Below are 21,844 nucleotides of genomic sequence, written 5' to 3'. Positions count from 1 at the left end.
CACTGTCAGCACAGAGCCTGATGCGGGGCTTGACTCATAAACCGTGAGATCATGACCTGAGCCGAAATTGAGTCGGACACTTATCCAACTGAGCCACCCAGGCACTCCTCTTTTTCTGACTCTTTTTGCTAACTCCTTTTTTCTCCTTTTTTTCTTTTTCTTGTTACTCTTTTATTATTATTATTTTTTATATTTCTTAATGATTGTTTATTTTTGAGGGGGAGAAAGGAATAGACAGGGAGACAGAGGATCCAAAGCAGGCTCTGTGCTGATAGCAGAGAGCCCAACGTTGGGTCAAACCCACAAATCGTAAGATCATGACCTGAGCCGAAGTCAGACACTTAACCGACTAAGCCACCCGCCCTTCCTGTTACCCTTTTTGTTTTACCATTCTTCAAGTGTTAGATATTTGAGGGGAGATAACATTTTTTTTTAAGGAAGAGACGTACATGCATGGTGCAGTGGTATGGTTGAATGGTCCTACACAAAGTCAGTGAGATTATACGTAGCATTTGTCAGAGTGCCTGTACCTAGGCGGTCCTGAGGAGATGTTAGTTCCTCTCCTCTCATGTACAAACTATTAATATACCTGGATTCTAGTTAAATCTGGTATTGTGGCAGAAAAAAATTCTGTGGTAATCCTTAAAAAACTAGAATAAGAGCAGAATGATTTGGAATATTTGTGATGTTGATAAATTGTTTTAATGTATGGTTCTGGATGCAGTTGTTTTTCTAATAAGTACTCACTTACATCCTTTGTGATAAGAAATGATGGAGAAATGTTCATTCTCGTTTTGGCCAGGACCCAGTTAAATGCCTACACATAATGTGATTCTCTCTAGCTACATAGGCACTTGTGTATCTTTTTCTCTTATGAAATAGAAATCATTGATCTTCTTATCCTTAGCAATTCTCTAATTCTGGGAATCCATTAACTTAAGTGTAACAAACATGTTGGAGAATTTCAGACGTCAGGTCTTATACTCTGTATCATGTTTACATGGTAGTGAGCAGAGGGTAGAAATTTATGAAAGGCTTATCAGACGAATGTGTGTTTTGGGAAACTATTTCCAGGATCCTAGAGCTTCCTAGTAGCCTTAATCCTTAGCAGTCTGGTTTTTATCCACAAACTCCTCTCAGCCATCCTTCTAGTGCTTCCAGAATCCCCTTCCAGCAGTGATCTCTACTATGGTTCTTCTGAAAACCTAGCTGGGGCATGACAGGATGTAAATTCCTGGCTTCTGGATATGTCTCATACCTTATGGAACCCTCTTTGCCTCTTCCCATCTTAATGGAAACAAGGTGATATATATAGGAGTCATCCAGCCTTAGATGGTGCACAAGAAAACTTCAGTTCCATTATAAATTAACTCTGTGTCCACTGCAGAAACTGAATATCAGCCTCAGTTGGTCATGGAAGTTTCTGTTATGGATCATTCTTATATTTCCTAAAGAACATATTAAGACATTGGTATAGTGTCCAGAAAACAAATGCTTAAATAGCATGGATATTGTTAAGTCTTTTTAATCACATTATCTGATGTAATGGTTGTAATTGAGTGTATTTTCTTAGAGCTTTACTACCTACCAGTATGCATAAAGATATGTTGGCAAGGAAACTTGCTTTCATTGTTTTTAGTTAGTCTTCATCCAGGAAAGTAAAAGTGATCTGCTTCCCATCCCTTACTTGATGTCCCTTATCTAAATGGGACTCAGTGCCGTGATTATGTTGCCCTTTTGTGCCTCAGAGCCTCATCTATACAGTGGAGCCAATGCAGTATTTACGTTACAGAGTTCCTGTGAAATTAATGTTTTAATACATGTAACAGCCCTTTACAACAGTGGCCGGCTCATAGTAAGTGCTCAAAAAATGTTAGCTGTCATACTTGTTGTTGCTGTTTTGTTAGTATCATTTGATGGATGTATTATTTCAAAGGATATCTCTATCACATAAAAATCTTTATTTTCCTAAAAACAGATGAAAAGAGAATTAAGAGCACATCCAATGCTTTACTTGTATCATCATATTAATTGTCCCTAATAAGACTGGTGCTCAGTGGCTGCCCATGGAAGAGGCCAGTAAGAAGGAATGTTGTTTACTTTTCCACACAGCCATTTTGGTTTCTTAAAGTGGTATATTTTTACTGTCTAATTTTGTAATACAAACTTTCGAGGGGATAATTCCAACTGTAGTGTTAAAAATATCGCTGTTATATTTTCTACATATCCTATGGGAAGCATCACAAAATCTAAAATATTGGTGAAAATAATGCAAAATGCTGCTTAAATTGTTTTCCAGTCTCTTTTTTAGAGCCAATATTTTTCTTCTGACAGGAGGAACTTGCTTTCCTCACCCCCACTGTATCAATCTTCTAGGGAAGGGGCTTTTGGAGGGCATCCTTAAGTTTTGATCGATGAAAAGGACTTAATTGTCTGCCTTGATTTGTGGTATAGCTTTATCCTAATTTCCCCGTTTTAGTGCACAAAACCCCTTTGTTGTTCTTTGTAATAATCAACACCAGCCAACTTATTTTAAGGAAGACAATATATGTAGCTTTCTTTATTAATTGTCTTTATTTAAAGAAAGACAATATATGTAGTTTAAATTGGCTGAGACAAATTTGGAAGAAGGCAATTGGTGATAGGCTACAGATAATCATATGGATATTGATGACATTGAAGAGGAAGATTTCTGACAGAGGACAGAAATGGTGTGCCCAGTTAGAGCTAGTGGTTACTTTAAGAACATTACATTATTAACCACAGGGCAGGTGCCATCAATGTGTATCTAATTGAAGGAATTAGATCACTTACTAAAAGAACAATGACTGAGTCAGAGCCTCCCAGAGCAGTGAGCTCCCTGGCAAAAGTGAATTTGTAACACCCTGAAAACTTGCCTCTTGGATGGATGAAACCCATTTAAGTTGAATGACCACCCTTTATATGGTAATTGATCTCCTACCCTAGGGATGTGGCATCACCTTGGAATTTCTGAGTCCTTCCTTTATTCTCTCCTTCCCTCCCTCTCTAGTGGTGTATTTCAAACATACAAGAATAGAAAATATAACAAACACTGATGGATTTACTACCTAGCTTTACTGAATAATCCTGAAAAATTCCGCCCATATTTGGTCTAGATCATCTAAGAAAATAAAAATAAAACAGTATGTGTACTCTCGTTTCCCTTTTTTCCTATAAAGAGGTAATCACTATCGTAAATTTAGTGTTTTTCTTTCTCATGAATGTTTTTATGTTTCTGTATATTTTTGCAACCATCAACATAAACATATATTACTTTCGGAATTGAAACTTAATATGGTTTCACACATATATTATTGTATTGTTTTAAAACTTTTTATTTCGACCAGTTTTGAATATCTACTTGTCACATGTAGTTTTATTCATTTGTCTTGCTTGATGCTAGTCCATTATGGATATTGATCTAATATTTGTCCATTCTCCTGTTGATGATCATTTAAGTTATTTTCAATTTTTTCCTTACTGCTAATGCTATATTACTATTATGTTACATTTAAAAAAAATTTTTTTTTAATCTTTATTTTTGAGAGAGCGGAGACAGAGCGAGAGCGGGGGAGGGGCAGAGAGAGAGGGAGACACAATCTGAAGCAGGCTCCAGGCTCAGAGCTGTCACCACAGAGCCTGATGCGGGGCTCCAACTCACGGACCCTGAGATCATATGCCCTGAGACGAAGCCGGACGCTTAACCGCAGAGCCACCCAGGCACCCCTATTATGTTACATATTTTACATTTCTTCTGCACATACGGAGAGAGCTAGGGTATATGCTTCCAAGTGGAAATGCTTGTTCGATTTCCAATGTGGTGATGATTCTCCTCAGTTATAAATGAGTTTTCTTCTTTCTTCATATCTCCCCCTAACCCTTGATGTTGTCAGATTGTAACTTTCTCATTCAGAGCAGGTGAAACAGTACCATATTATGACATTTAAATTTGTATATCCCAATTATCTGTGAATTTAGGCATCTTTTTTTTTTTTTAACTGTATTAGCTAGTCAAGGTTTCCCTTCTGTAATTTTCCTGATAATATAAGCGCATTTCACAATACTTTTATTCTTATTTGCTAAAGGTAGGCAGAATAGCCTTATTGGAACACATTGTTAGTTGTAGTAATTACCTTTAACGCATTCTCCTAGAGTGGATAATTTAAACACATCTCAATGGCAAACATGAACTTCAGAGAAAACCCCTGAACTAGTAAATATGTCCCGAGCCCTATTATTTTGTTCCTTGGATGGAAAACGACCACGTCCAGGGAAGTGGGTGCTTTGGTTATTAATATCTGGCATTTCTCCGTGTTTTTTTTTTTTTTTTTTTTTTTGAATGATGAGGAAGATGTGCATTTTATTTGCTGAAATTATGATTGGGTCCCTATAGTTTAGAAAATAGTGTACAGAGCTTGATTATTAGGAGAGAGGAGACAAGATTAGGGGGTGATGAGAGTGGACGATTAATAGAATGGTCGTCGGATCCAAATACAAATGTACAGATGCCATGAATTATATACCTATGCCTAAAATAGTGAGAAGAGATGCTTCCTTGGGGAATTTTTCCTATAGTTTTTAGTCCTTAGTATAATAAAATACTTTTTCCTATTAGGGTTGGTAATCCTTTGCCTTATCTCTATCTCTAAAACTCAGTGGGCAGAAAATGTTTAACATCTTAGACAAATGTCACTTGTACTCCGTTTATAAAAGTGGTTAAACGAGTGAATTATTTTCCTGAGAAATAGGAATTTTCCCCATTGTTTTTGGGGAAACAAATCAGATGTTTTTCTAAACCAGATTCCCTCTTCCTTTGTAAACACTGGTGGCCCTGTAAATATTTGTTGTCTGATTTGGTCGATTGAATGAGTGATTGACATAATGCCCAGTTTTCATTTGTACTTCCTGAGGATGGAGCTAATTTCATCCTCCAACAATGTATGACCCCACTGACTTGTTCACTTAATGTTTTTTGCGTTTAATGTGCCCCACGTGTTCTGAGCTTTCCCACTGACTGTAGGCCAGGAAGGCCTCTGGCACCCCTTTTGCTCACAGTGGAGTTCCAACATCCCTTAGTTACCGTAAGTGTCTGTCTGATAGCTCCTCTGCTTCTTTTATGTCTGCATTTAACCTCTGGGTTGTGCTCTTCCATTATATGAATATTACCATTTATGTCCAGTCTATAGTACAGTGTTTGGTGTATGGATTAATAAAGCCTCTGCAGGGCCTGGGTTTTTAAGTCTTGACTCCCTGAAACATGGTTTTAAAATGAACTGTTACATATGTATTGTGGCTGCCCACATCACTAGGCTAAAAAAAATCTTATCTGTATTGTCTGCCGTTTTCTTGCTGTCCCCTTTCTGTAGGACTTCTGTAACTCTGCTGTCTCCCTTCTGGAAGACTTTGACAACATAATGGTAACACCCCCGCTGTCATTCCTTTTTCTTTTTCTTTTTTTTTTTTTTTAAGTAAACTTTTGTAGCATTACTCTTTGAACATCAAAGCGAGAAGTGGGTTATTCCTCTATAGTTGGTAAAAGTTATAGTCTTCATTTCACTGTTATTCACTTGGTTTATGTTTGAGACTGTAACACAGAATCATGAATGCATCGGCCCTGTTTGATTTAATGGGATTTATTTCTGAAAGTTTTCTCCTTTGATTGCCTCATGATTTTCATCATTTATGTGTACGGTTTAGACACCAATGGACATTCATGACCTGGGCTTGGGAACATAGACCAGTTCGTGCACCTTCATCTCAGTTACAGTTTTGAACGCATCTTTTCCTGAGCTCTTGCTTCCCTTTGTGGTAATTCACATCATTAGCAGAGGAACGCATGGCATGCTGATTCATAGGCCAGTGCAAGATAATGAAAACTGTGGTTATGAAACATACCCTTCTCATCACATCCCACCCACTGGCTATTCTGAAATTCTCAACAGAACGCATCATCTCTATTTTCTTTCCGGTATGGAGAAGGTGTTTTTTCAAGCACAGGTCTTGTGCATGCATGTCATAAGACATTCACCTCTGCTGCTTTGCCTGGGCTAGCTAAGAATGCATGTTTTGCATTAAATTACTTATAGGTTTCTGTATCAGGTAGCCAACCCACAACATAAACCCAAGAAGCATTAGAATAAAAAAGAGCACACATCTCAGATGTGAATGTAAGTCAACTTGTTTCACTGCCAATTTTAATGGGTAACATTTTCTATACGTTGGTGAAAATGTCTGTAATGCATATTCAAACTCTGAAAATATTTAGGTTATTAAATACTTGTTATATAGGCAATTTCTTTCATAGCTATTCAGCAAAGTTTGGAGATTTCTGAAAAGAATCAATTTTTCTGTCAATTTTTCTTGACGCTTAGTGGTATACAGAGAACAGGTGAGGTTTTTATTGAAAAAACTTGAATTAAACTTTATCAAATTAAAAATACTATGGAGATAGCTTATGTTTGCTGTTGGGCATTTTGTTCAGATGATAATGTAATTTGGATAAAAGAAAATTTGCATCAATCGTTGATTTTACTTTTTTTTGACACCAAATATTTGTCAAGTATTAAAGTCAACAGGTTCTATGCTTTCATCCAAAATAATGGAAATGTGTATATGTATCTGTGCTGTCCTTTTCACCATTCTTATTTTCCTTTAATATTCTCCAGGGTTAAGAATGTCATGAACATATATACTAAACCAATCATATATTCATCATTTATGGGCATATTAATAGAATATATTGTAAAAGTTCATTATTGTGTGAGGTGTTTATTTTAGAATGATTCAGTTTGTTCCAGCCATTAATGTTACTGTTAGTTGATTCCCAACCAACTTTAATTTTATATGAAAGCGTTATAAAAGATTCAAGCATAACTGGTCAACTGGACCTCTTGTAATTATAGAATTTTCTCTGTGTCTATTGTCTGTAATCAAAATACACCAGTGTGATGTTATGACCATAATTTCTGGTTCACACCATGTGTTGTTTTAGCCTTGGGCACCATTACTCAGTACCTTCCAAACTAGTAGTAACAAATAAAACCCTTTTTGCTAGGTGACTCATAAAACATTACCCACTGACTTATTATCCTTCAATCAGCATTATCAGAAAGTCACAAAATCTGGCTGTGGTTTTTCAGGTACACCTTGTCTCTCTGAGACACTGAAACACCCTTGAAAAGTTACTAAGTAGGGATTTCAAATCATTGCTAGTGAACTGAGTGCATAGAAAAATCCCTGCTCCTGAGATGCTGCTGATTGTAATGCTTACTGTCTGCCTATTGTAGGATTAACCAACTCTTTCGGAAAGAGGTCTTCACATTTGTTCAGTTGACTAAGGGGGAGTAATTGCTAAATGAAGAGAACAAGACCCAGAAGAATGAAAATGATGATTTACCAAGAACTTTAAAGTTACTGGATGCATTTATTTCAAGTTATGCAAATTATTTCAAATTATGTGAAAGGACTTTGAGTCAACACCTCTTTGAGTTCAGATACTTCTCTTGTCTAGTTACAAATAAAGCAGGAAGAGAGAGTTGTTCTTATAAAGGCCAGGAAAATTAGTTACTATTGAATAACACAGCTTTTTAAGAATCTTTTAGAAAGTGGGTTTTTGGTTTTTTTTTTGTAAAATGCGTTGGATTTACATTTCTTCTGTAGAAGCAAGCATGAAGCAAAATGCATAGAAATGAACTTGAGAGAACACACGTAGGAATTTTTCTCAGAGAGCAATGTAGAGTTGAGTGTATGTGATTATCAGAACTTCCCAGTTAATTGTGGTTTATTCCTTTAGCACATGTAAGTTGGGTATCTGAGCCATGGGGGCCTGAACAGGGGCACAAACATGTCTTATTTTCTCTTCCAGTAATGGAAGTAAAGGCAAATGGCAGCTGGCTAGGCACAAATATTTGGTCAAAAACCAGCCTCTTGAATTATCCTTTGCAAAAATATGAAGTTAATGTTACCTTTGATTGTTTAAGTTAGGCAGAATAAATCAAGAGGGAGAAATGGAGCTAATTTTCAGATATTGATGCAGGTAACAAGAAGTAATCATTAGAATGATAGATGCTAATAATTAAAACTGAATTTTCGAAATAAAAGATTGTGCTAAAAAATATGGGGCAATTGGAAAGGACTTGGTAAGCTAATATATGCTGAAATATAAATCCCAGTTTACTTCTAGAACTCTTCGTTAACAGATAAACTAAATTGAGTCTTAGATTTTCTCAATAGTATTTATTGAGCTGTTACTATATGCCAGACACCATGCTAGAAACTGCTTAAAAATAAATCTTAGAAAGTTTTCAGAAAATAACAGATAAATGGATTACGTGTAACTAAGGTGACCATATTTCCTGATTTGCCAAGCATGGTTCCACTCTGTACCTCTTGTCCTTGCTGTCCTTGTTTGGATGATACAATACATAGTCTGTTCTTGATTTGATGCAGCAAAACTACCCCTGCCAACTTTAAGAAACTTACTAAATCTTCGTCTTTAGTATCCTTGCTTATTCCCACGTTATGGCCCTTGGTTAGCATTTGTAAAGTCTTTCAAATTACTGAAGAACTTTCCTTATTCATTCTTTATTCAACAAATTCAACTATTTCTACAAATTGACAGAATGTTTGACATAATGTTTCTAGCATTATTCTCGGGAAAAACAAAAATAGGGCATTTTAGTTTGGTGGGAGAGAATGGGATATTTTTCATTCAAGGAAACATGATACAGCTATGCACATAGCACATGGGGACTGGTGGCCAACTCAGAGTGTTTGATTTTCCCAGGAATGATATTGTGTATCTCAATTATTACCTACTGTACTTAAGTTGGGGAAAAATTGGAGGTAGGAGGTATATAGTATGTCCATAAATAAATAGTTTCCCTTTAGGCAAAAAATGATTAACAAAGAATGCATGAATTTTACAGTGTAAAACCTGTCTCTGAAATTTCTTATCCCTTTCTCTTCTTCAAAAGTTAGTGGTTTTCCTTGAATGTTAATTTTGTGATTTTTCTTTTTATGTAGAATAGTTTTAAATTCATATTTCTTTAATGTCCATGATTGCAACTGTAACTTGTCAATAAAAGTGTTGCACGGTAACTCAGATATTTACCTTATTAGTATACTAGGTTTCTCCACATGTAAGTCATAGTTCATTTCATAGGGTTCTTCACTAAGCAAAGGAAGAATGAAGAATTTGAGAACATCTTTATGCATCTGCATGTAGCCGTCATATACAGATCACATCTTGTTTCCTTTTAAACCAAAGCAGGATGTGGGAATTGTAGACCACTTCTGGATATCATGACTTTAACTCAAACATATAAGTAACTTATTTTTCCCCCTTCTGTAAAAATGATAATATGAAAATATTTGTCCCCCACAAAGAAGCAAAATCGTATCTTGCAGGGACTTTGTACGACACTGTCCGGGAGCATTGATTTAAGGAGTAGCGTTTAAGGAAGTGGTTGATTTAATGACTTCTAGGCATAGTGTTTGAAAAATCAAAAACCTTTCAAATAGTCTGGGAGGGGAATAGTGGTAGGGCCTGGATGGTCACACTGCCATGGAATGAGTTTTCATAGAGGGAGTTTGGGATATTTTCCTTAGATTCAAGTACATATAGAGTAAATATAGACACAGTTGCACTTAGATTAACCAGCTAAAGCCTGAGGATATCTTCATGGTACCCTATTCTGGAAATGTAGATTCTTGTTGAAGCTATTATACGCACTCTCAGAAATTTTGTATTTGGTCCATATATGGGTGGATAGTCACCTTAGGAAAGGCTGAAGTTTCATAAATGCCCTCCAGTGATTTTATATGAGGAACCGAGAAAGGATTTTACTAAATAATATATGGATTTCGTTTCAGCATTTCAGTAAGAAGTCTTTATAGATCTCTTGTTTTTTTGTTGTTGTTGGAGTGAGTTTTAAAGGCTATATATCCGTAAAGAATAAGTACCAAGCGAGGATTTAAATATTTCCATTTTTAATATTGCATATGGAGACATCTTGTCCTAACAGAAAGAGCCCTGGCCTTAGGGATCAGACTCACCTGCGTTCAGATAATAGCTCTGCCAGTTCTAGCTCAATGAGCTTGCTAAGCTGCTTAAGTTTGTTGAGCCTGGCTTCTTCTATCTGAAGATGATAAGTGAGGACAATACTCTCTTCCCTGCAGATTTATTGTGAGAAAATGGGGGTGAGAACAAGAAGTCCAGTCTCTGGCATAGAATAGATGTCCAATAATTGTTGGTGTTCACCCTCTAAAGCTAAATACTTGTCACTTTCTGCCTGCTAGAAAAATCTACACTACTTTCCAAGCACATTAAATGGCTTTATATAACTATAATTTAACACTTTTGAAAAATGCGGACATCTATAAGACAAGAGTAAAATATTTTGGAATAAACCCCATTCTGTGTAATTAGTAAGTGCTGTAAAAATCTAGGGATGGTTGGAAGCTAGACCTCTTTCCATGATGATTACTGCAAGCTTCCATGAAATAGCTTCTGACACCATAACATAAAACATATACAGTGGCTCTTAGATTTATTTTTCAAAGGGCAAAACATGTATTAAATTAAGACTGGTGAGCAGATGTTAATTGGTTTTATTTTATCATTGTCAGAGTTACATTTGCAGTTCATGTATTGTGAATTTTTATTGATAGTTATTCTAATTGATGATTAGTCATAGGAGATGCAAATTCATCTCTTGACCACATGGTTAAATAGACAATTGGTAGGTCACCGTGAAGAACCTTCATTAAAAAGCAATGAAATTTGTACCTCGTATTCTCTTTTTTTATGGGCACAGAATGGTACAACTCCATGCTTTCAGATTTCACACAGCCTCATGCCTTTCACTCTAAAGTGGCATTTGTATCCTGGGGTGTACAGCAGAGCTGTTTCAGAGCCTCTCTGATAAGTAGACCGTTGATTATTTTGGCTTGTATTTAATGTATGTATTATTGTTGGGACATCTATAGTTTTTGGCAGAAACGATAAGTTTAATAGTCTCTACACACATATAAAAAGTTATATTTAATGCTGTTTGGAAAACTCCAAATTCTGTAGTCATCTAATAAGATTTGGTGTCATGGGTTATTGGGGTTCTTAGCCAGGAGTGCAAATCAAGTTCTTGCTGTTATGATCAAGAGTTTGCTTTGGCTTTGTTTTCCAGGGCCCACCAGGGGACCAGGCTGCTCTCTTTGCTGCACAAGCACGGCCCTCCCCTCAGCTCCCCCAGTATCCAGGGCTGCAGCAAGCACAGGTACCCACATTTGCCTTGTAGATGCCGCTGGGATTTTTAATGTTGTTTATTTGAAGTGGGAAACCAAGTGAATAGGATATCAGCTCCCTTATGGGGTTTAGAAGGTAGTACTTCTGCTTATAGATTGGAGTTGACATCTTAAAAAAATGCAGCACCAGTGATGAACAAACCTTCGGACTGAATGATTTGAAGAGCATAAAACATTTTAAAGAGTTATTGATTTAACTCGAGCCCCACAGCCAGATCCTTGCATCCTGTCAGCTGGAAGTTGATTAGTCATTACTGTGTCTTCCGAGTCAAAGCCGTGAAACTACCCTAGAATGTGGTTCTTTGAGGATTGAAGAGCAGGTTTCTTCTTAAATCAGCATTCCATTCTATGAATTGTAGTCACCCAGTAGAACCTTATTACATTTTTTATTTACATTAGGTGTTAAGATATAAACACTCATATAGTAATATTGAATAGAAAAATTAAATATTCAGAGTATTGGTAGAATGCTGAAAAAAGGGTGTAGCCCATCCAGGTCTAGAGGATATCGAATATTCCCCAGTTATACCCTTACTCTCTGGTTAAGGTATTGGTTGGTCTGGAGTTTTTTGGGTTTTGTTTGTTTGTTTGTTTGTTTTGGTAACTGGTTAGTCACTACAAGCAAATTCATCAGCTCCCAAGGAGGTATAGTCCCGTATCAGGAAAGCGTACTCTATAATTTTAATGTACATTGGACACGGATAGCTTTTCTTTCTAATTTTGGAAATGAAATTAATTATGCTTGGGATCTGTTGAACATTGATGTCATCTGTGCACTTCAGGTTTGGATGCTTGCCTGATAATTTCTATAAAGAAATATATCCTTCTTTCCCTCAAAACAAGCAACTGATTGTAAAACTGATCTCTTAACCCAAATGAGGATTCATTTTTATTTTTAATTGAAATTTCTGGTGAATCATTATCCACCTAGTTCATTCTATAGCTTTCTTGCTAGCCTCTTGCTTCCAGAGTAGTCCTCCTCATATGTTGAGTTATAAGAGCTTTAGAGAACAGTGGCTTTCAGGGAGCTCCTTCTGGGTTTGTTTTTGCCCCCTATGACTCAGTGATAGCAAAGGTGGTGCTTACTGAAACATTAATTTTACTCCTTGTGCCCACACCTCCAGACCATGCCCCAGGGCTATACGATGTATGGAACGCAGATGCCTTTGCAGCAGACCCCTCAGCAACAGGCTGGTGGCGTGGTCCTGTCTCCTAGCTATAACTCCAGGACCTATCCGGCCACACATTCCAATCCGGCGCTAATGGAAAGACTCAGACAGATGCAGCAGCAGCCCAGTGGCTATGTTCAGCAGCAGGCGTCACCGTACCTGCAGCCCTTGACCAGCTCTCAGAGGTGATACATGTAGAAATAATGATTTCAATAGTAGACACTCAAATTCTTGTCTTTGTTATGCATTGTCTAGGGCGTGGCGCTTTATAATTGTTTTTATGAGCTTGCATATTTGCATGTAATTTGCATTGTGTCATCTCATTTTTAGTAGCATCCAGACAGAGGATCAAAATCAGCAGTGCCCCATCTTGTTTATTTCATTCAAGGCCTCTGAGGTTTGACTCACATCTGCCATAGTATGGATGTAATAGTTTAGATAATGCTAATATGTTAGCTCCAGTGTTTCTGCTCTTTTAAACAGATGTTTGGCTAACAATATCTTACTATGAAAAAATTGGTGATGATTGTTAGCATTGCCTGACTGGGATACTTTGGAGCTGTAAAGTCTGTGATTGGAATACTTGTTGTGCATGGTGCCCGTAAGAGTTTTGTTATCTTGTCATCCCCTTTTCTGCTGCAGGTATGGTTGGCAAAACAGGATGGTGAAAGACTCTTTCTCCATTCTTGCTGTACTTGGATCCCATAGACATCATGCATGGGAGCCACCAGCCATGCATGGCTATTTAAGTTTAGACTAATCAAAGTTAAATGAAAAGTTTAATTTCTCCATCACACCTGTCACATTTGAAGTGTTCAGTTGCCACATGCCGCCAAGCAGAGCCAACTCTGAAAGTGTGTGACCTGTGCAGTCACATGGTGTGCTGTGCTATAGAAGGCCCCCAGGCTTAATTGAATGCTCTCCTGTCACGTTCTTGAAAATCCTACTTGTTTTTGATCAAGGAACCTTGTGTTTCTGTTTCACACTGAAACCCAGAAATTATGTAGCTGGTCCAGGAGGCCAGTCGCTATCTTATTGGACAGCACAGATGTAGAGCATTTCAGGCAGTGTGGAAAGTTCTGTCGGACAGCGTTCATCTGAAAGAATTTTCATGCAAAATTCTGCACTAATACTAGACAGCCGCTTAGCTTCCGTGTTTTAAAATCAGTGGCTGCACATCAACACCAAGTAGTTAGTGCTTAGAACATTGGCATGGTTGATGGTGGCACATTTGGGCAAATAAATAAATTTGGAAAAACATTCATTGTATTTATTATTTTTCTAGTAAGGGGCAGCGAAGTGTATTGCCTATGAACTTGAACTTCAGAGCGCAGCCATTCTGGGTTTAAATCCTACCTGTGCTATTTACTGTCTGAATAACTTTGGGAAATCACTTCATTAGCTCTCCATTTTCTCATTTTTAAAATGAGGATAATGAAATGGAAATCCTTCCATTGAGGTATCACCTCTCACCAGTGAGAATGACTAGTATGAAAAAGACAAGAAATGACAAGTGTTGGCAAGGATGTGGAGGAAAAGGGAAGACTTGTGCCCTGTTGGTGGGAACGTGAATTGGTGCAGCTGCTATGGAAAACCGTATGAAGGTTCCTCAGAAAAAAAGAAAAAGAAAAACCATATGATGCAGTAATTTCATTTCTGCGTATTCCAAAGAAAACAGAAATATTAATTCAAAAAGATGTATGTACCTCTATGTTTATCGCAGCATCATTTCACAATAGCTAAGCTATGGAAACAATCTAAGTGGCCATTAGTAGATGAATGGACAAAGAAAATGTGTGTATACAGAATGGAATATTACTCAGCCATAAAAAAGAATAAATTCTTGCCATTTGTGACAACAGGGTAGATCTAGAAAGTATAATTGCTAATTGAAGTCAGAGAAAGACAAATACCATAAGATTTCACTTATATGTGGAATCTAAAAAACAAAACAATGAATAAACAAACAAAATAGAAACAGACTAATAAATACAGAGAACAAATCAGTAGTTGCCAGAGGGAAAAGGCCAGAGGGATGGGCAAAATAAATGAAGGGTATTAAGAGGTACAGATTTCTAGTTATACGTTACAGGGACAAAAAGTACAGCATAGGGAATATAGTCAATAATATGGTAATAACTTTGGTGACAGATGGTAGCTATACTTATTCTGGTGAGCATTTCATAATGTATGGAATTGTTGAATATGTGGTACTAATATAAACGTCAACTATCTTTCAGTTAAAAGTTTTAAATAAAATGGGGATAATAAAACTGACCTCAAAGGGCTGCTGTGGGGAGTAAATGAAATAATACATTTCAGATTCTCACCACTCTGACTTCTCCAGAGTAAATGCTCAATTAATGTTACTTATTGAAGCATTTGCCTAGGTGTGAGACCAAGTTGTGTTATTTTTTTACCAGACTAAATCATCAGTCGCTTCAGCAGAGCCCTCTGGTAGGTGGAGGAATCGATGCAGTGCTCACTCCCACGCATCCAAGCCTCCCCTCGGTGCCCCTGCCTCAGGACCCAATGAGAACCAGACAGCCGCAGGTTCGACAGCAGCAGAGACTCCTCCAGGTTTGCGGCTGGGAATGGGGGCAATGCGTGAGGGGCCCTCGGCCGTCTTAAGAAATAAGAGGCCCCGAGACTTGAATCGCCAAGTTCCAAGGAGCCCCGTGTAGTTGACACTAGGAGCTAAACCGGTGTGATGTAGTTACAACTCGGCAAGGATCTTCCTGTGTCAGTGCCTTTACCAGGTTATGGGCAGGAGGGTGCATTTTGCGGAATGTCATTCCCCTTTCACAAATGTTCACGAGAGGGTGACTGGCTGCCTTTATCCTAAAAGTGTGTGTCAGCTTCCCCACTCACTGTTTAACTACAGACTATGCAGATTGAAGGCAGATTTTCTTTTATGTGCTGGGGGCGGGGGGGGGGAAACAAGTAAAATTGAGCTGTCCATAGCTTTCATCAGATTCCTAGAGGGGTCTATAATCCAAAAAAATATCTCTGACACTTTTGGTCTGATGAAGCTGTGAAGTTGGAGTTACATAGCTAGGATATTTCAGAGGGATATTTCATTCTGTCTCTGGTCGAATCCAGAGAGCTATCCTTCATTTATTTGATGTAAATATTTACGTACCTTAGATAAAGCGTTCCTCCCCTTGACACGTTCTTGTTTCTAACTTACTCATCTAGGAACTATAGGCTATTTATGTTTACCTGTTCCATTTGTCTTCATTATTAGCAAGTTTGTCCTAAGTTTTTGGATTGGATATCATCTGATGAGTCTCTGCGGTGGACTCTTATCAGTAATTCACCTTGAGATGCAACTGACATTTTGTGTGTTATTAAGAAAGAAAAAACACCACCAAAGACAGGGAATCTAGTAGAACTGGGATACCCAAAGCTATACTCTTGGAATGAGTTCAATAAACTTGTGCAGAAAGGGACCGTAAAGTAATGCGCATGTCTCAACCTTGACACTGGTTGGAGGGAAAAAAACGTCTCCCCTGAGAATTTGAACCACAAGTTCAAGTGGGATTGAGGTCTGAATTCAGTGTGACCCAAAAAATTCTGATTGACAGTACTCCCAAGTGATAGGCAGAAGCTGACACAAATCCTCCCGAAAAATGGGTTTTATAATTCTAAAATATCATTAGTTATACAATGCCGTTAGTTGCATCCCAACTTTTACCCGTTCAAATGTGAAGAAAAAGTTGTATCACAAAATTGATAACAGTTGGTAATTGGTTTAGAGAGAGTGTGGCCTACAAATGGCAGCCTCACTTACTGTACAGTTGTTGCCTCCAACATGGTTCCTTATAAGGAAAGCTTTCATTTGATAATATTATTATGAACAGTCATAGTGATATTTTCTTATATAATTTTGTCTCAGGTTCTGAGGATATATTTTCAGAACTTTATAGGACGGATATTTATTTTTATATTTCCCTCGGCTTTAAATTTCTCACTTCCAAATCACTGAAGAAAGTTATTACATTATTTACTACTTCCTGTCTTACATTGCTTTTCAAGGCTGCAGATTTTCAAAGCCTTTCTTTACTAGTTAATATGTGCTTTTTTATCCCAATTAGCATAGTATGCCCTTCTGGTAATGTTTTCTTTACCACACATTCCCTGGAGATAAAAGGGATTTACTTTTGCATCAGGATTATACTTTGTTTGTGGTGACTGACTACTTCCGTAAAGGAACTAATTAATAATGATGAAGTTAAGTTGGTTTTTCTTGAAAGATTTCACAGTGGGCCAAATGGAGAATTGGCTTTATATTATAATCAGCATAGTCCTGGTCCCACTTGCATTGTTCCAGTTGGGAGCAACGCTACCCAGACCCCCTGGTAGGATTCCATATCAACCAATATTGGCACTTAGTGGGTAATACCATCTGGTAATAGCTATTTGTTACCTTGCCCTAAAGAAGACAAATAATTTGGAAGATAGTATGCACACCAAGTTGGAAATGCAGAAGATGAAAAGAAGTCCAGCAGTGTCATCATTAAGATGAATGCCTGGATGGAGGAAACTTTGAAAGTCACCAAGACAAACCACCTATTAATATTTTCCTCTCCTCTGTGTCCCACATAGTGGATGCCTAGTCTGTGTTTCTTCGTGACTTGGAAGTGTTTTCCAAGAGCCATTTATTTAAGCCAACTTGGTCACTGAGAGAATTTGTCTTTATGCTAGTATCTTATGCCAGAACATCTCACATAAACATCTTGCTTTAAATTTTTTTTTTCTTGGGCTCCTGGGTGGCTCAGTCAGTTAAAAGCATCTGTCTTTTGGGGTCAGGTCATGATCTTACAGTTCATAAGTTCCAGTTCCACATTGGGTGAGCTCTAGCCCCACTTCAGTGAGCATGAGCCCCGCTTTCTCTCTCTCCTTCCCTCCCTGCTCCTTGAAGGATTCTTTCTCTCCTTCTTTCTTTCTGCCCCTTGCTCACTTGAACCCTCTCTCTCAAAAAAAACTCTTTTTTCTTTTCTTTTTTCTTTTTAAGTGTATTTATTTATTTTGAGAGTGAGTGCAGGGGAGGGGCATAGAGAGAGGGAGAGAGAGTCCCAGTGCCAGGCTTCAACTTCTGAATTGTGAGATGACCGGAGCTGAAATCACTTAACCCACTGAGCCACCCAGGCCCTCCCCCACCAAAAAAATTTATAATCTTTAAGAATTACTCTTCTCCCCCCTCCTCTTCCTGTCTTCCTTTGTTTGAGAGGTCTACATTTTTCTTAAAACAAAAACAAAAACAAAACTACAAGAGTTTGTTCAGATGTCATAGGGACTAAAAAGGTAATTACTGAGTAGTCCTTGTCTAACCTGCTGGTATGAGATAGGATAAAGTATGTGCAAAGGCCGATGACCTGAAAGGCATCAAAACAGTAAGTATGCAGGATGTCCTTGGACAGCAGAGGGCAGTATATCTCTACCGAAGGAAGAGATCCTTGGGGTTGTATTGACCCAAGAAGGCTGCAGGGGAGAGCCAATTTAGGTCTTGACCTGGAAAAATGAACGACGTTTGTTAAGACAAAGACGCAGGAGGAAGGTGTGTATCATTTTTGTCGCAACAAGATAATTAGATAAAAGGTATATAGGGGGAGAGAAGAGATCGGAATATATTAACCCCTCTGTTGAAGTATAATCCTGTTTCGTTCCAGATGCAGCAGCCCCCCCAGCCCCAGCAGCCCCCGCAGCCCCAGAGTCAGACCCTTGGTCTCCAAGCAATGCAGCCCCAGCAGCCTTTGGTAAGGCCTAGTGTTGTGGAACCAAATATGTGGGGTTCTTCTTTAAAGGCAGGCTGCATTTTTCATGTCCCATAAAACTGTTAAGAATTGAAGTAGCCAGAATATACCCTAGAATTGTTCCCTAGAACTTTATCATTATAGTATGTTTGTTTTCCCAGAAAGGTATAAATAAATATTCTGGGTTCAGTAAGTCACACCATTTTTCCTTTGCAAATTTTTTCAGACTTTTCCATGGGCTAAAATATTTATGTTGAGACAGCAGTTTTTTTTCTAAACAGTATTAAGATGATAATTTAGTATATCTATTACAAGGTTATCTTGAGTTTTTACTTTAATTTCAAAAAAGACGGAGTGTACCTTCTGAAATATTATCTTTACTGATATAAAGAAACTCTGATTTCAGCCAGGTATTTTCTATAAGATTTTCATGTAATTCATAATCTCATAATTCACTTCTTTAGCTTTGTCAAATTATGAAATGTCCAATGCATAGCATCAGTGTTTTCTGAACTTCCATAATTACAACACCCTTTACTTTCACAAATGCCATATCCCTGCTTTATTACGTAAGCATTTTTTTTTCTTTAAATTGCTTCTTTTTTTTCAGTTTACGTAGATAAGTATGTTGTAAAAAGAAGAATTTTTATCACTACCATCAATGGTCACATCACTTGCTACATATTGGAAATATCTGTAAAAGTAAATGCTTGTTCTGAAGGTAACTGAGTAACATGAGTTGTGCAAGTACAATCTAAAATAAGCTGGCTTAGTGAACCCTTGGAAATCCTGGTGTAGACTCTTTTCAGGACAGGGTTACAAAGAGATGGTTGCTTTCACAACTTTTGTGGTAGAGAAAGATCAGTAGAGCTAGATGGTAAAGGACGGATAGTGTCCAAATAGAACTGATAAGGGAGCATTGGCAACTGGAAAAGGACATCTCAGATGCATTTTACAAGCCTCGGCCTTGGCCAGTTTGATCCCCATTTTTAAGGAAATTCTTCTTTATCATGAATCAGTTTTGTTCATTTTTTAGCTCCATTTACTTACTTATTTGTTTACTGTATAAGTGACATTTATTGCAATCCATCTTAAAAATCCTTTCTTAGGTAGAGGCAATATATATACATTCACAGCCTACATTCTTCATCATCAGAGTTGTATTAGCAGGGATTGGTTGACTGACTTACAAATGTTGTGGAAAGGACTCCTTGGCATAGGACACTGCTACCTCACCCTAACATCTAGCCCAAGAACAAGATAAAGTATTTTTAAGTAATTTCAAGCTAACAGAAGAATTAAAGGATAATACAAAGAATTACCATATATCCTCTTCCCAGATTCACTAATTATTAATATTTTGCCACATTTTCTGTATTCTTTCTATACACACGTACACATACACACACATGATCTGTACACATGAGTAAGTTGCAGGCTTGTGCTTCTTTACTCTGAGTACTTCATTGTGGTCTTTTAGGAACAAGATATTCTCTTACAAAAACTTGGTGCAGTTAGTGAAATCAGGTAATTTAACATCAATACAATGCTACGATCTATACATCTTTTGCAAATTGTGCCATTTGCACCGATAATATTCTTTACTCCAGTTTTTTTGTTTGTTTGTTTTGTTTTTGTTTTTTTTCCTGGTCTAGGATCATACTTTCATGTCTTTTTACTTTTTACTTTTTCATGTCTTTTTACTTTTTACTTTTTACTTTAATCTGGATCGATTCTGCAGCCCCCTTTTGTCTTTGCAGTTTCTGTTTTGTTTCCGTGACAGTGACATTTTGAGGTGCGTAGAATTTGTAGAGTGTAACTCAGGTTTTGATTTGTCTGATACTTCCTCATGATTAGATTCAGATCATGCACTTCTGGCAGGAGTATCACAGAGGTGGTGCTGTATCTTTCTCAGGTGTCACATTAGGATACACAGCAATTACTTTAATCTTTGTGTTTAGGTGCTATGATAGATATCTCCACTACAAGGTAATTGATTTTTCTTCTGTAGTTAAAAATAATTTACGGGGATAGCTTGATACAGTCTCATTGTTCTTTTACTCACAGACCTTTATCCACTAATGTCAGCATTTGTTAAATTATCCTCACCTTGGTCAAATTTTACTGTGGTAGTCGAAAGTGGTGATTTGCTAATAACTCTTGTTTTTTCTGCATGTAGCTGTTTGTATTCTATTTAAGGAAGAGCTTTCTCTTCTTCCCTATATGTCTTTCTGTGTTTCTATAAGTTATGTTTTGTTTTGTTTTTTTAATGGTTATTTATTTATTTTGAGAGAGAGCACCCACGAGTGAGTTGGGGAGGGACGGAGAGAGAATCCCAAGAAGGCCCTGCACTGTCAGCCCAGATCTTGACATAGGGCTCAATCTCACAACCCACAAGATCATGACCAGAGCTGAAACCAAGAGTTGGACACTCCACTGACTGAGCCACCCAAACACCCCTCCCTAAGTTGTGTTTTAAATATGAAGCCTGGGGGCTCCTGGGTGGCTCAGTCTGTTAAGCATCTGACTCTTGGTTTCAGCTCAGGTCATGATCTCGCAGTTCATGAGTTTGAGCCCTTCATCGGGCTCTGCACTGACAGCGTGGAGCCTGCTTGGGATTCTCTGTCTCCCTCTCTTCTTTTGTCCTTCCCCCATTCTCTATCTTTCTCAAAAAAATAAATAAACTTTATAAAATTGTTTAACTGTGAAGCCTAACATTTGATGCTTTGATTTTAAAATCTACAGCCACTGGGGAAAGTTTAACTTCTTGCCCCCTTCACCCAGTATTCCACAGTTACATAGGGCATCCATTAGATTACATTTGCCACTATAAAAATTCACTTTCTACCAGGTATCTTACTATATCAGGCAGTAAAAAAGCTTAAAGTAGCCCCACTCTTTTGTTTCTAAATACAACAAAACATTCCAGTGATATTTTGACAGAACACGAAGAAATAAATGATAACATCTGCAAATTATATCCTGTTGAGCATTTGGGATATTTGATGTTGACCTGGCAAATTTTTAACCTTTCTTTCTTTCTCATTTAAAACAAAGACTTCTTATGCCATAATGCCCATGTGAACAACAGAAGCTTCCGAAAAGAACTGGGGAAGTTAACTCTAATAGAAATTTTCAGAGATTTCATGCAAATTCATAAGTGAACACTTAATTGACAATTATAAGGAACCCATTAATTTAAGAATTATAACTTCTTTGGCTAGCCATTGCTAATAAGAAACTGATTGCATAGTACCTAGTATACCAGAGGAGCAAACATTAAGTGTAGAACTGCTTCAGTTACTTTTTAAATTTTTTTTTTTTCAACGTTTTTTATTTATTTTTGGGACAGAGAGAGACAGAGCATGAACAGGGGAGGGGCAGAGAGAGAGGGAGACACAGAATCGGAAACAGGCTCCAGGCTCCGAGCCATCGGCCCAGAGCCGGACGCGGGGCTCGAACTCACGGACCGCGAGATCGTGACCTGGCTGAAGTCGGAGGCTTAACCGACTGCGCCACCCAGGCGCCCCAAGTTACTTTTGAATATGTCACAGGAGGATAGTGCACCTTTTTACCTGCTTTTGACATTTAATTCCT

At 37.7% G+C, this 21,844-nt stretch overlaps 1 protein-coding gene across 19 annotated transcripts in view; it reads left to right on the top strand.

Moving 5' to 3' along the window:
• The window catches only part of MED12L (mediator complex subunit 12L), a 333,748-nt gene that overhangs the window by 300,547 nt on the left and 11,357 nt on the right, over nt 1-21,844 (top strand). For 18 of the 19 annotated variants that reach the window (XM_042903224.1, XM_042903223.1, XM_042903225.1 and 15 more), the window contains 4 exons: nt 11,205-11,294; nt 12,447-12,676; nt 14,915-15,071; nt 18,164-18,250. In XM_042903224.1, coding sequence (XP_042759158.1) covers nt 11,205-11,294; nt 12,447-12,676; nt 14,915-15,071; nt 18,164-18,250 — 564 coding nt within the window. The remainder of the gene's footprint in view (nt 1-11,204; nt 11,295-12,446; nt 12,677-14,914; nt 15,072-18,163; nt 18,251-21,844) is intronic. The other variant, XM_042903238.1, reaches the window with a different exon arrangement.

This window comes from Panthera leo, chromosome C2, assembly GCF_018350215.1.
Source record: "Panthera leo isolate Ple1 chromosome C2, P.leo_Ple1_pat1.1, whole genome shotgun sequence".
Classification (NCBI taxonomy): domain Eukaryota; kingdom Metazoa; phylum Chordata; class Mammalia; order Carnivora; family Felidae; genus Panthera; species Panthera leo.
Note: the sequence above shows the minus strand (reverse complement) of the source record. Positions and strands in the feature narration are given on the sequence as shown.